Source organism: Chiloscyllium plagiosum, unplaced genomic scaffold (assembly GCF_037043375.1).
Source record: "Chiloscyllium plagiosum isolate Xiang-an unplaced genomic scaffold, Cpla_swu_hap1 HiC_scaffold_5, whole genome shotgun sequence".
NCBI classification, from domain to species: Eukaryota; Metazoa; Chordata; class Chondrichthyes; order Orectolobiformes; family Hemiscylliidae; genus Chiloscyllium; species Chiloscyllium plagiosum.
Window position 1 is genome coordinate 48,924,983 of NW_028270143.1, and position 17,226 is coordinate 48,942,208.

Here is a 17,226-nt window from a genome sequence, read left to right on the forward strand (position 1 = left end):
GGAAACAGGCCCTTCGGCCCAACAAGTCCACACCGACCCGCCGAAGCGAAACCCACCCATACCCATACCCCTACATTTACCCCTTACCTAACACTACAGGCAATTTAGTATGGCCAGTTACACCGGCACCACTCCCCATCTCTTCCTCTGCAACATTGATGACTGCATCGGCAGCTCCTTGTGCTCCCGCGAGGAGGTTGAGCAATTCATCAACTTCACCAACACATTCCACCCCAACCTTAAATTCACCTGGACCATCTCTGACACCTCCCTCCCCTTCCTGGACCTCTCTAACTCCATCAATAATGACCGACTCAACACTGACATTTTTTACAAACCCACCAACTCCCACAGCTACGTGGATTACACCTCTTCCCACCCTACCTCCTGCAAAAATGCCATCCCATATTCCAAATTCCTCCACCTCCGCCGTATCTGCTCCCAGGAGGACCAGTTCCACCACAGAACACAACAGATGGCCTCCTTCTTTAAAGACCGTAATTACCCTTCCCAAGTGGTTGAAGATGCCCTCCAACACATTTCATCTACATCCTGCACCTCCTTCCTTAAACCCCACCCCTCCAACTGCAACAAGGACAGAATCCCCCCGGTCCTCACCTTCCACCTCACCAACCTCCGCATAAACTGCATCATGTGCCGACATTTCCGCCACGTCCAAACGGACACCACCACCAGGGATATATTTCCCTTCCTACCCTTTTCCATTTTCCACAAAGACCATTCCCTCTGTGACCACCTGGTCAGGTCCACGCCCCCCCAACAACCCACCCTACCCTCCTGGCAATTCCCCTGCCACTGCAGGAATTGCAAAACCTGCGCCCACACCCTCCGCCCTCACCACCATCAAAGGCCCCAAAGGAGCCTTCCACGTTCATCAAGGTTTCACCTGCACATCCACAAATATCATTTATTGTATCTGTTGCTCCTGATGTGGTCTCCTTTACATTGGGGAGACTGGACGCCTTCTCGCAGAGCACTTTAGGCAACATCTCTGGGACACCCGCACCAATCAACCCCACCACCCCATGGCTGAACATTTCAACTCCCCCTCCTACTCTGCTGAGGACATGCAGGTCTTGGGCCTCCTCCACCGCCATTCCCTCACCACCCAACGCCTGGAGGGAGAACACCTCATCTTCTGCCTCGGAGCACTTCAACCCCAGGGCATCAATGTGGTCTTCACCAGTTTCCTCATTTCCCCTCCCCCCACCTTACCACAGCTCCAACCTGCCAGCTCAGCACCATCCTCATGACCTGTCCTACCTGCCAATCTTCCTTCCCACCTATCTGCTCCGCCCTCTTCTCCAACCTATCACCTTCACCCCCACCTCCATCCACCTATTGCATTCTTAGCTACGTTCTCCCCAGCCCCACCCCACCCCCCTCCCATTTATCTCTCCACTCTGGAGGCTCCCTGCCTCATTCCTGATGAAGGGCTTTTGCCTGAAACGTCAATTTTCCTGTTCCTCGGATACTGCCTGACCTGCTGTGCTTTTGCAGCACTACTCTAACCTTGACTCTGATCTCCAGCATCTGCATCCTCACTTTCGCACAATTTTCTTTTCGCCATTAGATATCAAGAGGGAATAAGACACTGTTTGGGAAGTAGCCGGCCTTTACATTGCAAAGATTGGATCTCTACTAAGAAATACACAAAGTGTTCACACTTCAACTGGTCAGCAATAGGGAAACATTTAAGGACAATAATTTGGGACAAAATTGATTGGCATTTGGCAACATGGAAGCTCATAAATGAAGATCACCATAGATTTGTTCAAGATAAATTGAATTTGACAGAATTAAGTGAGTTCTTTGATGCTGGAACAAAGATGATTGATGAAGATGGTGATTGCATAAAGTGGCTATCAAAATGTGTTTGAAAATGTACCATGAAATATGTCTGTTAGCAAAATTAAAGCCCAGTTGATTAAGTATACGGGAGCAGCTTGGATATAAAATTTGTGAATGCAGAGAAACCTACACTGGCTGTGTTTAGAATAGAATCCCGACAGTGCGGGAGTGGACCACTCGACCCATCAAGTCCACACCTATCCTCCAGAGAACATTCCTCCCAGACCTCCCCTATCCCTGTAACCCTGAAGTTCTAGTGACTAGCCCACCTTGCCTGTACATCCCTGGACACTATGGGCAATTTAACATGGCTAATCCACCTAACTGCACATCTTTGGACTGTGGGAGGAACACCTAGAAGAAACCCACGCAGGTACAGGAAGAACATTTGTGAGAAGATTTGTAGCTCGGGTGCTCATTGTTGTGGTTCTGTTCGCCGAGCTGGGAATTTGTGTTGCGGATGTTTCGTCCCCTGTCTAGGTGACATCCTCAGTGCATGGGAGCCTCCTGTGAAGCGCTTCTGTGATCTTTCCTCCGGCATTTGTAGTGGTTTGAATCTGCCACTTCCGGTTGTCAGTTCCAGCTGTCCGTTGCAGTGGCCGGTATATTGGGTCCAGATTGATGTGCTTATTGATTGAATCTGTGGATGAGTGCCATGCCTCTAGGAATTCCCTGGCTGTTCTCTGTTTGGCTTGTCCTATAATTGTAGTGTTGTCCCAGTCGAATTCATGTTGCTTGTCATCTGGGTGTGTGGCTACTAAGGATAGCTGGTCGTGTCGTTTCGTGGCTGGTTGGTGTTCATGGATGTGGATCGTTAGCTGTCTTCCTGTTTGTCCTATGCAGAGAACGTGCAAACTCCACGCAGACAGTCATCCGAGGCTGAAATTGAACCTGAGTCTCTAGCACTGTGAGGCAGCAGTGCTGACCACTGAGCTGCCAGGGTGGCTCCAATAAAGGACTCTCTTTCTCATGGTCACCCTTGTGTTCAACTACTACCAGTCATCTCTCTCTAATGGGAGAGCAGCCCAATGGAAACTTTACTTTTTAGTGGTAAACAATGGCTTCTCAATCTGGAGGGAAGTATTCAGTGGTGATGTGCAGGGCTCAGCACTAATATTTCTGCACTTCCTGATATAAGACTCACAACAGCACCAGTAGAGCCACTACAAGTTTTCACTGCCATAGTTCCTTCTGAGGAAAGCCTGAAATAAGCAGAAATCTTCCAAATGTATGTTTTTTGGTTTGTTCACAGGGCTAAAGTTAAGCTGCAGATAGATTTATTTATATTAAATTCTGAAATTTGTGCAATTTCATTCATACTAATGAACAGTTGAAAGAAGAGCCCAATGTTCTCAGTGGAAGTGGCAATGCCAGTAAAAACATAACAGTGGCAAGTAGAAATGTCAGTAAGTGGAAGAGTAGAAACTCATGGCAAACACAGGGAGATGAGGATGTTTTCAGTGTCAAGGCTGTGCCGTTTTATATTGTGTTATTAAAAGCTGGATAGAATCAAAAAGAACTATTTTAAAAACCAGTGTCTGAAAAGGTGGGTATATTTTTGGAAGTAAATAATCTGACAGCTATTGTGCGAACAACTGTTTGAATAAGCAGTAAGTAGCTTTTGAGTTGCACATGATTTTGAGTCAAAGGGTGTTCAGTCACAGCATTTGCTGGCAAAAAGAAGTTGATTGGTCTATGGACTAGTGGTCATTTATCCATGGCAGAGAACTTTTTGCCTGCTTATAATTCATGATTGGTTCTTAGGTAGTTGAATTGCTTGGAGCTGAGAATAGATTACAGAGAAAGAGAGGAACAATCAGTTCTTTCCAGGTTCTCTGTTCTTGGCAGTTAAAACTCACTGTGAATTAAAGAAAAGCAATTTATCTTTCCTATAACAGTTGATGAATCAGATAAATCAGAGACTTTATATAAAATAATTAGCCACTGACCAGTGGAATTAACGGGGAAAGATGATTGATGCAATGTGTTGGTCAGTGGAGCAATCATGAAAATCATCTCAATTGAGGAGCTTGGGAACAAAGACTACTTTCCAGTCTTTCCTCTCTGTTCATAATCTACGTGTGTGTGTGTGTGTTGGTAAAGGGGAGTTTATCAGGACCCTGGAGTTTTAAGTTGTGTTATAACTATTTACTTGCAGCTAGAGTCTAATTACTTTCGTAAGTAGTGATACTTCTTTAGCACAGAAACCTGATCCATGTTTCCTATCAATCTGGGGCTGTAAGTCCGGTAAATTAGGGAACTGTGAGTACTTTATAAAATTTGTAATTGTTATGTCAATTCCAGGAGTAGCAGGACTTAATTTCCAGTGTGTCATCCCTGTGAAGCATAACATCACGTTAAAATTGTGTCATTTAAAATGTAGCTCCAACTTCCCAACTTCTTGTGATATTTACATTGCTGAAGTCAAATAATTGGATAGTTCTATTTTGCTGACATAAAAACCATTTTGTTATTGTAAGTAGACTGCATACTCTAGGCTTCTGCTTGTTTGTAAACTTGAGCAATTGCTGAAAGATAACTTCTATCTTCTTTCCAGAAAAAGCTACAAAATACTGTGATGAAACCGGGAACTGGTTTAAGCATCCGGAAACCAATCGTACTTGGTCCAACTATACATTATGTACCAAATTCATAGGTTATAAAGGAAAGGTAGGTCTCACTTACCCTTAACTCAGTTATTTCCTGATACTTGCCCCCACATCCCCTGAGGCAAGTTTGGAGATGATGGAAGATACATTGTGCTGATTATGTCTCCAACCCTAATTAAGAGAAAGTGAGGACTGCAGATGCTGGAGATCAGAGTCAAAACGTGTGGCGCTGGAAAAGTACAGCAGGTCAGGCAGCATCCGAGGAGAGGAAGAGTCAATGTTTCATTCATAAACCCTTCATCAGGAATGATGAAGAGCTTATTTCTGATGAGGGATTTATGCCCGAATTGTCAACTCTCCTGCTCCTTGGATGCTGCCTGACCTGCTGTAATTTTCCAGTACCACATGTTTCGACTCCAACCCTAATTAAGTCTGTGTAGTATTGGCTTAAAGGTGGCTAGCTGTGTGGAGCCCATGTGAAACTCTTGAGTGGACACTTATGAACCACTTCAGGACCAGCAACTGTTGTCAGAAACAGTAGCAGGTAGAGACTCATAATTCAGAGAGACCACCCAGCAAACCCTGTCAGGAATGCCTTTGGCCTTCAAAGGAGAGATCCTTCAATGTACTGATCTCTGATTCAATAATGTGAAGGGAGGGGAGGGGAAGCGCTGGGGGAGGAAATTACCCCCAGCGCTTACAGTTGGTTGCCCACTGCCCTCTTGATTGGCTTCCCTATTATGAAAGTCCAGCTCACTTACTTGTCTTCAGAGGATCTATCACCAATCTCTATCACAGGCCTGAGAAAAAGTAGTAGGTACCACCGCTATAGCCTCTGTTTGCCTAGCAATTTTCAGGGTTGTGATATCCAATCGATAGTAGAGAATACTGTAGTTTAGTTTGTGAAAGGCTTAATACAGAGAGGGAAATAAGCACCACTCACTATGAAAATGTCATATGGACTTGTGGGCAAAACAGTTCAGGATCTACCATCTGGTCCTCCTCAGATTTTCTGTAACAATGTCTACCATGTCAATGTAGCCTGTGACTAAGTTGCTAACATTCAATAAACGATATATTGTTTACAAAAGAGACTCTTCCAGTTGGGCCAAGAAGTCCTTTTCTTGAGCACACGAGACCAAGCATCCTCTAAGTTTAAAGAGGATAGTGGCAGCATCTTTCACCATGAGTAGCAGCTTATACAGGCAGTGAGCTAACATGTCCCTACAACATGGTGGCTGCAGCACAGATCTGATTTGCCTACTCATACAAAAAATGGCCAGATGTGTTTCAAGATATTCAGACTCTTATTTAAGTTACCTGCAAATAAAGTACTGTCAGCTGGATTTAAGAACATTACAGAAGTAATCCTCATTGAGGAAGAATACTCCAGTGAATGGCAAAAACATTTCAGACCTGGTAAGAGAAGTACATCAACAAGAGAGTTAGTAACTTCCTTGAGAAGGAGAATTAGTAACTCCAAAGCAGAATCAGACTGCTTCATGAGGTGATGATCTGTAAAAATAGGTCTGATTAGATTCCCTACAGTACGGAAACAGGCCATTTGGCCCAAAAAGTTCATACTGACCCTCTGAAGAGTAATCCATCGAGACTCATTTCTTTACCCTATATTTACCCCTGACTAATGAACCTAAGACTATGGGCAATTTTAGCATAGCCAATTTGCCCAACCTGTGCATCTTCAGAGTGTGGGAGGAAACCCACACAGACATGGGGAGGATGTGCAAACTCCACACACACAGTCACCCGAGGCATGATTCAAACCCGGGTCCCTGGTGTTGTGAGATAGCACTGAGCCACCATGCCACCCTGTGTCTGAGTTGGAGGTCAATAGTAATCAAACAGGCTCAGAGGTCCATGGATAAAGTTTACAATCTCTGAAGGGTCAAGGGAACTTTAAATTGGTGCAGCAATCCAAGCAGAAAAAGCCACAAGTTAAAAAACTTCCACCACAAATCTAGCATCACTGCCAAGCAAATGAATATCACAAAGCATAACTGCAGAAATGGGAAATAAAGGGCCACAAACAAAGTATCACTTTGAAGCTGCGCATTTCAGACTTTCACAAAACTAGTAAGTAAAATGAAAATGTTGACCAGATTGAAAATCTAAGAAGCCATGAGAGATAAGTTTACAAGACTTTATTCAGGCCATGTAAAACGTGGAACATGTTTTCAAAGAGCTGAAATAAAGGAGAGGTCATTCATTTCATCCACTAAGTCCAACTATCATTCAGTAAAACAATAATTAAAATGAGAAATGTTTATGAAAGCTGCAAACCATGACTTTCATAATGAGAGATTGTGAAAAAGACAGGAATCCTCCACTTTACCCATGTTGGATGAAAGTTATCCATTTTATTGGTAAAAAGCAGATATCTTCTATTTTAGCTCTAAAATGTGGAAAAATCATCCAGTAAAGTAGCAAACAACAGCAGAATCAGTATTATTGCAAAATTAGAAAAAGTAAATATATTTATGATTTTTTAAAGAAGATTTGTAGTTCAGGTTGAGGTTCTGGATGTAGGTTTGCTCGCTGAGTTGGAAGGTTCATTTCAATGAATTTCAATGGAAGTGAATCTTGCAGCTCAGCAAGCAAACCTGCATCCATATATATGAATATAGATGATGATGTTACAGCCTACTAACAGGAAACAGTAGGCACTTTTGAAAAAGTTCAGAACGTCTTTGGCAATTATGGCAATGTCAGAACAAATAAAAATTCTAGAAAACCTACTTTTAATAGAAGAGTTTAGCATCCAGGGGAATCCATAGATGATTTCAGCAATCATCGCTCCAGGTTAGCAATACTTGCTCACTGATGCCTAGATGGGTACAACCAGGACCACTCGGCTCTTGATATTATTATAGCCTTGGTTCAAATGTGGAGGAAAGTGCTGAATTCCAGAGATGACAGTGAGCTGAGTGACATCAAGATTGAGTGTGATATCAAGGAGGCCGAGCAAAACTGGAAACAATAGGAATCAAGGGGAAAACTTTCTGCTGGTTGGTGTCACACCTGACACATTGGAAGATGGTCCTGGATATTGTAAGTCAGTCATCTCTGCTCCAGGACATCTCTGCAGGAGTTTCTCAGAGTGGTGTCCAAGGCCCAGCCATCTTCAGCTGCTTCACCAATGACCTTCCCTCCACTCATAAAGTCAGAAGTGGGGATGTTCACCAATGATTGCACAATGTTCAACATTGTGACATTTGTGACTCCTCAGATACAGAAGCAGTCTATCTTCAAATGCAACAAGATCTGAATAATATTCAGGCTTGGGCTGACAAGTGGTAAGTAACATGTGTGCCACTTGTCAGCCCAAGGTATGACCAGGGTATGACCATCTCCAATAAAAGACAATCTAACCACTGCCCCATGATAGTCATTGGTGTTACCGTCACTGAATCCCCACTGTTAACATCCTTGGGGTTACCATTGACCAGAAAGTCACCTGGATTCTGCACATAAACACAGTGGCAATAAAAGAAGGTCAGAGGCTAGGAATACTTCTGCAAGTAACTCACCTCCTGACTTCCTGAAGCTGTCCACCATCAACAAAGCACAAGTCAGGAATATGATGGAATACTTTCCACTCATCTGGATGGGTGTAGCTCCAATAACACTGAAGAAGCTTGTCACCTCCCAGGACAAAGCAGCCCACTTGATTGTCATCACATCCACAAACATCCACTGCCTCCACCAACAACATTTAGTAGCAGCAGGTGGATGCACTGAGAAAGATGTACTGCAGAAATTCACCAAAGATTCTTAACCAGCATCTTCCAAACCCATGACCACTTCTAACTAGAAAAACAAGGACAGCGGTACATGGGAATACCACCACTTTCAAGTTCCCATCCAAACCACTCACCATCCTGACTTAATACCGTTCCTTCACTGTCGCTGGGTCAAAATCCGGGGATTGCCTCCCAAAGGGCATTGTGGGTCAACCCACAGGACTACATTGGTTCAAGAAGGTAGCTCACCATCACCTTCTCAAGGGCAATTAGGGAAGTACAATAAATGTTGGCTCAGCCAGCAACACGCACATCCTATAAATGAATTTTAGAAATGTCAAAAATGCGACAATGGTCACTTCCAGTCAGAATTCTTAAGAGACAAAATGATTGTAGGAATTGCTGATGAATCTTTGTCAGATTTATTACAGTCCAAAGAAGATCTGACTGTAGAGAAAGGCTTTCAGTTGCACCATTAGTCAAAAGTTTAGAAGCAATGCAAAACAATTGTAAGCAGAGAAGTCCAGCTCTGAAACAGGAGATCAGTGTAGTCAACTTAATTATTAAGGTACAAAACAAAAGACGACTCAGGTAAGAAACCATTTCAGTGAATACAACAGGCTCCCGATATTAAAAATTCCGGTTAGCACTGTGGAGCAAGGAAACCTCACAGGCATATACAATGCCAAATTGTTATATATGAATGTTTTTTCTGTTGCACAGTATGTCACTTTTAGAAAAAGTGCAGACGTGGAATATAGTTTCTGAAAAATGAGAAATTAAATTGCTAACCACACAAAATGTTTAATGAGGTACAAATTCTACAACACAAAAAAAATAAATTAAATAATCAACACATACAACTTGGAAAGCTGATATTTATAGCAATGGTCATTTTACGAATCTCAAGCTAACCCAAGGCAAATATTATAGGATAGAGTGACCATGTCTAACACAATACTGTCTACAGTTGACAACAGTACAATGACATGCTTCCGGTGGCATAGCACTTAAGGTTAATAGCATGCCACAAGCAACACTTCAATACTAGCAACTCCAAATAGTAAACAACCTGAACGTTATTTCACAATCCACAACCGAGAATTATCACTCTTGCTTGGGAAACAAAAACTGATTTTGATCTTCTTCACATTGTACAAGGAGTTAAATTATGTAAAGTTAAGTAACGGTCACTGAAGGTCAAGAAACAGCTGGTCATATGTGAATCAAAGGATATCTGGTTAAAGATTTCATAGGACTTGCTGGACTCATGGTGGAACCCAATCAAAAATAGAATCTATTGAGATTAGTTACAAAGATAGTATGAAACAAATTTCTTATGCTAATGAGGTTATAAGCTGTGCACAAATTGGACTGGCACAAATGTTCTCCATTGCTATCAATAGTGAAGTGCGCTCAGATTGCAAGAGCTGGTAAGGTTCATGAGGAAAAACAAGGAATGGAGGAGTATGAAATGAAAAGCACAATCCACTTGACCCAATTAATGAACTTTTAATAGATATAGCTTGAAGTGCAATACAGCTTGATGAACAAATACCAATGTCAGGTTCAAGTTTGATGTTCGACGCTGAGGTTACTCAGAAGAGGCAGGTTCAAGCAGAATGTTTAATTGTATTATCTTCCAAAGAGGAATCCTTAACCATTAAGACAGAAATCATAGCAAGCCAGAAACAATCGTCATATTGCAGAACTGAGGAAGTAACTGTGTAGATTTCACCAATATTGCAACTGCTGGATATGAATGAAAGTCCAAATCAATCACCATATTGAAGTACAAGATTTACATGGTTTATTGCAAAGTTACAAGTGGATTGACGATGAATTCTGCAGACATAGGCTGAAGATGTAGTCCATACAACTCCACAGATTCCATCATTGAATAGGGATGGCTTATGTCCAATGATTCAAGATGCTGCCAAAAGGATATTTCCTGTTTCAGCAGTGTTCTCCATGAAGTAAATCAAAGAGATTGTGTATTCTCAGTTTAAAGTGACCTGTATACCTCAAACTGTCAGGAAAAGAACCAAAGACAATGAATTTCTGCACAGCAAACAACTGGGTCTCCCAAATCTGATATGTCCACATCCCAGAGGAATAATGAAACCTCCAGATGGGCTAAATTTGTAAAGTCAGACACATGGGAATATATAGGGTCATGATAAATGATAATAAGTACAGTAATATTAGTGAATAAATAAACATTTGCAAGAGATATTTGTTTATGGATCTAAAAGGGTCTGAAATGATTGATAATGAGAAGTTCCATAAGCACCCCCACTAAAATATCATGTAGACTTGAGGTCAGAGTCTTGACAGGTCGAGGTAAATGGATATAATCTAATTAACGTGTGTAACATGGTTGTAGAATGACAAAGCTGAAAATGTGTTGCTGGAAAAGCGCAGCAGGTCAGGCAGCATCCAAGGAACAGGAGAATCGATGTTTCGGGCATAAGCCCTTCTTCAGGAATGAGGCTGTGTCCAGCAGGCTAAGATAAAAGGTAGGGAGGAGGGACTTGGGGGAGGGGCTTTGGAAATGCGATAGGTGGAGGGAGGTCAAGGTGAGGGTGATAGGCCGGAGTGGGGTGGGGGCGGAGAGGTTAGGAAGATGATTGCAGGTTAGGAAGGCGGTGCTGAGTGCGAGGGATTTGACTGAGACAAGGTGGGGGGAGGGGAAATGAGGAAACTGGAGAAATCTGAATTTATCCCTTGTGGTTGGAGGGTTCCCAGGCAGAAGATGAGGCACTCTTCCTCCAACCGTCGTGTTGCCATGGTCTGGCGATGGAGGAGTCCAAGGACCTGCATGTCCTTGGTGGAGTGGGAGGGGGAGTTAAAGTGTTGGGCTACGGGGTGGTTGGATTGGTTGGTCTGGGTGTCCCAGAGGTGTTCTCTGAAACGTTCCGCAAGTAGGCGGCCTGTCTCCCCAATATAGAGGAGGCCACATCGGGTGCAGCGGATGCAATAGATGATGTGTGTGGAGGTGCAGGTGAATTTGTGGCAGATATGGAAGTGTCCCTTGGGGCCTTGGAGGGAAGTAAGTGGGGAGGTGTGGGCGCAAGTTTTGCATTTCTTGTGGTTGCAGGGGAAGGTGCCGGGAGACGAGAGAGTCATGGAGGGAGTGGTCTTTTCGGAATGCTGATAGGGGAGGGGAGGGAAATATATCACTGGTGGTGGGGTCCGTTTGGAGGTGGCGGAAATGGCGGCGGATGATACGTTGTACATGGAGGTTGGTGGGGTGGTAGGTGAGGACCAGTGGGGTTCTGTCCTGGTGGCGGTTGGAGGGGCGGGGCTCAAGGGCGGAGGAGCGGGAAGTGGAAGAGATGCGGTGGAGGGCATCGTCGACTACGTCTGGTGGGAAATTGCGGTCCTTGAAGAAGGAGGCCATCTGGGTTGTACGGTTTTGGAACTGGTCCTCCTGGGAGCAGATGCGTCGGAGACGAGGGAATTGGGAATATAGGATGGCGTTTTTACAGGGGGCAGGGTGGGAGGAGGTGTAGTCTAGGTGGCTGTGGGAGTCGGTCGGTTTATAGTAAATGTCCGTGTCAATTCAGTCACCCGAGATAGAAATGGATATAAATGAAGGGGAGGGAGGAGTCTGAGACGGTCCAGGTGAATTTGAGGTCAGGGTGGAAGGTGTTGGTAAAGTGGATGAACTGTTCAACCTCCTCGTGGGAGCACGAGGCAGCGCCGATACAGTCATTGATATAGCGGAGGAAAAGGTGGGGGGTGGTGCCAGTGTAGCTGCGGAAGATGGACTGTTCCACATATCCTACAAAGAGGCAGGCATAGCTGGGGCCCATGTGGGTGCCCATGGCTACTCCTTTGGTTTGGAGGAAGTGGGAGGATTGGAAAGAGAAGTTGTTCAGGGTGAGGACCAGTTCAGTCAGTCGAAGAAAGGTGTCAGTAGAAGGGTACTGGTTGGTACGGCGGGAAAGGAAGAAGCGGAGGCCTCATTCCTGAAGAAGGGCTTATGCCTGAAACGTCGATTCTCCTGTTCCTTGGATGCTGCCTGACCTGCTGCGCTTTTCCAGCAACACATTTTCAGCTCTGATCTCCAGCATCTGGAGCCCTCACTTTCTCCCTGTAGAATGACAAAGACTAGGAACTGAGGATTCAATGATATTTGACATTTCAGAATGATGGGCATAAAGAAAAGGAAGTGGTGTTGTGCTGATAGAAGGAATGAGATCAGTTCATCAGTAAAGAAGGATCTCAAACCAGATGAACAAATTGTGAAACCTTGTTTGGGTGAAGCTAACAAACAATAAGGACAACAAAAATTGGAATGAGTTGTTCATAAGCCACCATATGAATTGATGATCACTAATACATTCACTATCTACTGAACTATATATTTCAAAATTCTGGAATGTTGAATATCAGATTGCACAGACTTATTGATATTCAGCCCCATTAATTTCCCCAATACTTCAGTTTTCTTGCTGATACTATTTTCCTTCACTTCCTCGTTTCCTAAATCAAAAGGATCTCTCAACTCTGAGAAATTAGGAGCATCATATTAATCAGGAAATCATTACAAGGGAACCAATGGATAAATCAGCAAACAGAAATGTCTTTCATCTGCATATAGCCTGGATAACCCTAAAGCTCACGCTGTGGAGGATTTCTGAGAGTTTCTGGAGTGTATTAAACAAATAGCCTGTTTTTTGATGTAAAACTCACCAAAGAGCAAGCTATTTTAGATCTAGTATAATGTATAAAAAGTACGAATCAACAATTTTGCTGTAAATAAACATTTAAGGCTGCGTGACCATAACATGATAGCTAGTTCAGTCTGAAGTGAGGATGTTAAACATTTGAACAGAGGAAATTGTGAAGGTATGAAGGTAAACTGTCTGAGATGGATTTGGAATAATTTGTTAAAAATTATGCCATTACGAAAGCAAGGTGTACTTTTTAAGAATTATTGTAAATTTTAACACAATAATGAATTCTTTCAAGATACAAAAACTTAAAAAAGTCAGTCAATTATAGTTGACAAAGGAAATTAAGAAATGTTTAAGATTAAAAGAAAAGGCTTATAACATTGCCATGAATAGTAAAAAAAAACACCTGAGGACTGGGAAAGATTTTGAGAACAATAAAGGCAGATCATGAAATTGAATAATAAAGATAGAACTCAATATGAATGTCGACTAACAACAAACACAAAACTGGACTGTAAAAGCTCGATATGTGTGTACAAAGGAAAGATCTGGCTATTTGGTGGATCTACCTCAAGTACTTGAGGAGAAAGTGAGGTCTGCAGATGCTGGAGATCAGAGCTGAAAATGTGTTGCTGGAAAAGCGCAGCAGGTCAGGCAGCATCCAGGGAACAGGAGAAGAAGGGCTTATCCCCGAAACATCGATTCCCCTGTTCCCTGGATGCTGCCTGACCTGCTGCGCTTTTCCAGCAACACATTTTCAGCTACCTCAAGTACTGCCAGGAGAATTTATGTTGGGAAGATGAAAATGGCAGATAAAATTATTACTATGTGTCTTGGCACCTCAGGGAGAATCAAGAAATCTCCCAGAATTTGAGATTCAATTAATTCAAGAGAACGACAAAGTAAAGGAAATCTGTAACAGTAAGGAAATTAATCCAAGATTCTGAAGAAGAATCATACTGAATTTGAAAACTTAACCCTGACATTCTCAGTGTTTGTTTCAGATTTCCAACATCCCTAGTATTTTGCCTTTATTAAAAGTTCACCAGAGTTGTTCCAGAATGATGAAACTTTTGAGGAAGAGAGTTTGGGAAAACTAGGCCAATTCTCTTTAGAGTTTTGAAGTTTGAGAGATGATCTCATTGAAACCTACAAAATACTTAAAGGGAGAGATTGGGTATGTAGGTAAGATGTTTCCCTGGTTTTGAGAGTGTTAAACCAAGGGACACAATTACAAGACAAAAGGAAACAATTTAGGATAAGATTATGATTTTTAAAAATGCAGGTGTTTGTGAATACTTGGAATTTCCTTCCCCAAAAGACTGTTTTAAAAAAATCATTTTGTAGGATTGGGTGTCACTGGCTGGCCAGCATTTATTGCCCATTTCTAGTTTCCCTTGAGAAGGTGATGATAAGCTGTCTTCCTGAACTGCTGCAGCCCACCTACTGCATAGAGACCCACAATCCCATTGGGGAGGAAGTTCCAGGATTTTGACTCAGAGACAGCAAAGGAATGGTAATATATTTCCAAGTCAGGATGGTGAGTGGCTTGGAGGGGAACTTGAAGATGGTGGTGTTCCCATATATCCTCTGCCCTTCTAGATGGAAGTGGTTGTGTGTGTGGAAGGTGCTGTCTGAGGATCTTCGGTGAATTTCTGCAGTGCATCTTGTAGATAGTACACACTGCTGCTACTGAACAATGGTGATGGAGGGAGTGGATGCTTGTGGATATGGTGCCAATCTAACGGGCTGCTTTGTCCTGGATGGTGCACTCATCCAGGCAAGTGGGGAGTATTCCATCACGCACCTGACATGTGCCTTGTAGATGGTGGATAGAGGAGGTGAGTTACTAGCTTCTTAGTTTCTGACCTGGTCTTGCAGTCACTGTGTTTGTGTGGTGAGTCCAGTTGAGTTTCTGGTCAATGATAACCCCCAGGATGTTGATAGTGGTGGATTCATTGATGGTAACACCCTTGAACGCCAAGGGGGTGGTGGTAAGATTGTCTATTATTTGTGGTGGTTACTTGTACACTTGTTATTACTTATTGTATAAGCTTATTCATTGTGTTTTTTTAGAGATTGACAGATTTTAAATATTAATACAATCCATTTAAGCTAACTGATAAACCTTTACTTAAAATTGTTCAGCTAGCAACAGCCTGGTGAAGAAATGATAAGAAAAGATTCAAATTAGATGTCAGGTGATGAAACAACACAAGTTCAAGCAGAATATTTAAATGATTCATCTTCTAAGAAAGAACTATCAGCACTAATGACAGCTAACTAGCAGCAGTCCTCAGATAACATGACTGAGTATGTGAACATGTTGGATTAATCAGTGAGACAATTACAAAGGGAGACTGAAGATGTTCAACCTAATCTACAAGTCAAAGCAGAGAGCTTACAGACTTCAACATTGATGTAGTTTCACATTGAAAGTAAGGATCTGGATACACAAATTGAAGATGAGCTACATGTGATTCCTTGAGAGCCAACATTGAGAAAAGATGACTAACATCCATTGATTCAGGGCATAGTCAAGAAGAAGCTACGTGGCAAAGAAATCCAATATATTGTCAATGAGAAGTTGTATAGCTCAGAAATCCAAGAAATGACAAAAATAAGAATGCCTGTTTCAACAGAACAGCTGCCTTCCATAAGCAAATTCATGAGGTTTAGGTCAACTGGATGATATTTTGGGTCAACTACCTGTTTCAGCTGGGAAGAGCTCTGCTGCAAAAGAAGCTCAGGTGATTATGGCCATCCGAATGTAGTGATAGACGGATAACCTGATTTAACAGAACAACTTCAGCAAAGACATCCAATAGTTAAAAGATACCCCAAAATAGAGAGACTTTACAGACCACACAGTGTCAACAATAGAATCAAGAACAGTCTTCAAACCAAAGGCCTGACAATATTTCAAGTCCCAATGTTGGCAGTCAGTGAAATAATGTGCAAATTAAGCATGTTATAGTTTGCGATATCTAATTACACAAGTCTTAAATGCCAACACTTACATTTAAAGCAGCTTAAAATTTATTAAATTTATTATAATTTCCAAAATTTTAGGAGGCTTCCCAACAGAATTTCTTTTTTATATAGCAATACATTACCACAAACTTCAAATTACTTTTCCCATGTTAACTGTTAACATACTTGAAATGTATTTCTGCATGTTTTGATAGCAGGTTGTTTGTTTAAAGTGAATGGGTTAACAAAGAGAAGAAGGCAGTACAACTCCAACGCATCATTCAATCCTGCCATTTGCAAATATATTCCACAATGTCACAGAATATTATGGCTGTGCTGTTTTTGTCTCATTGCAGTCAATATTAGATAGAAATACCAGCAAATTTCATGGTTCTTAATGAGATTTGATTCAGTGACTAATTTGAAGAATTAGCAGGTGATGAATATTTAACAGATAAACTTTAACACAATGCACCCTCTCTTTCACCTCAGGTAAATACGTTAAGCATTGCATCCACTGAAAATTATGATGAAATTACAACTGAACCATCATCAGTTGAAACTGCAGAAGACCTAATAATGCAAAAGATAATGGATGCACAGTTTAAATGTTATGAAAAAATGGTCAGGGACCCTTTATATGACAAACCAGGTAAGAGGCAACAGTTAGCAAACATGTTTGCTTACATTTCAATTTCTGTTCCATTTTAGCCAATATTGTTAATGGTTCTGTTTCTTCAAGTACTTCCAATCACCTCTTTAGTGCTGTTATTATCATTCCACCCTCCTCAAAATAAATGACTTATGATTCCATGGAGTATGCACCACCCATCTCAAAGCTCCATGTCCTCTTCAACTTCCTTGGACATGTTATCAACTCTTCAGTCTGTCTCCATCTTTCCAAGAATCCTCCAATCAAGATTCCCCCCATGTAACAATACTGAATCAGTTCTTATCAAAGTCATAAATGACACCTAATGTGATTGTAACAAAGGTAAACCATCCCTCTTTAACCTTTCTGCAACCATGGTTGATTGTGCCATCCCTCGCTCCACTGTCTCCACAACAGGATGAGACTGCTCTAATCTGGTTCTGTTCTCATCTATTAAATTGTAACTTGAGAACCAGTTACAATGCTTTCTCTCCCTTATCCAGCATTGATCCACCGACACCCCCCCCCGCCTTTTTCTACCTAACTTTCAATATCTGCTCCTCCTTGGTGACAATGTCCAAAAAACACAGATTTAGTTTTCACGGACATTGGTGACTTCTAGGTTTACCATGCAACAGATTTATGCAAATTCTTTACTGTGTCTAACTTATAAG

The 17,226-nt window shown here is 42.2% G+C and overlaps 1 protein-coding gene across 2 annotated transcripts in view; it reads left to right on the forward strand.

Annotated features, from left to right (window-relative positions):
• The window catches only part of calcr (calcitonin receptor), a 277,357-nt gene that overhangs the window by 129,790 nt on the left and 130,341 nt on the right, over positions 1–17,226 (forward strand). For both annotated transcript variants that reach the window (XM_087987149.1, XM_087987150.1), the window contains exons 5-6: positions 4,430–4,542; positions 16,393–16,552. In XM_087987149.1, the coding sequence (XP_087843275.1) occupies positions 4,430–4,542; positions 16,393–16,552 (273 nt within the window). The remainder of the gene's footprint in view (positions 1–4,429; positions 4,543–16,392; positions 16,553–17,226) is intronic.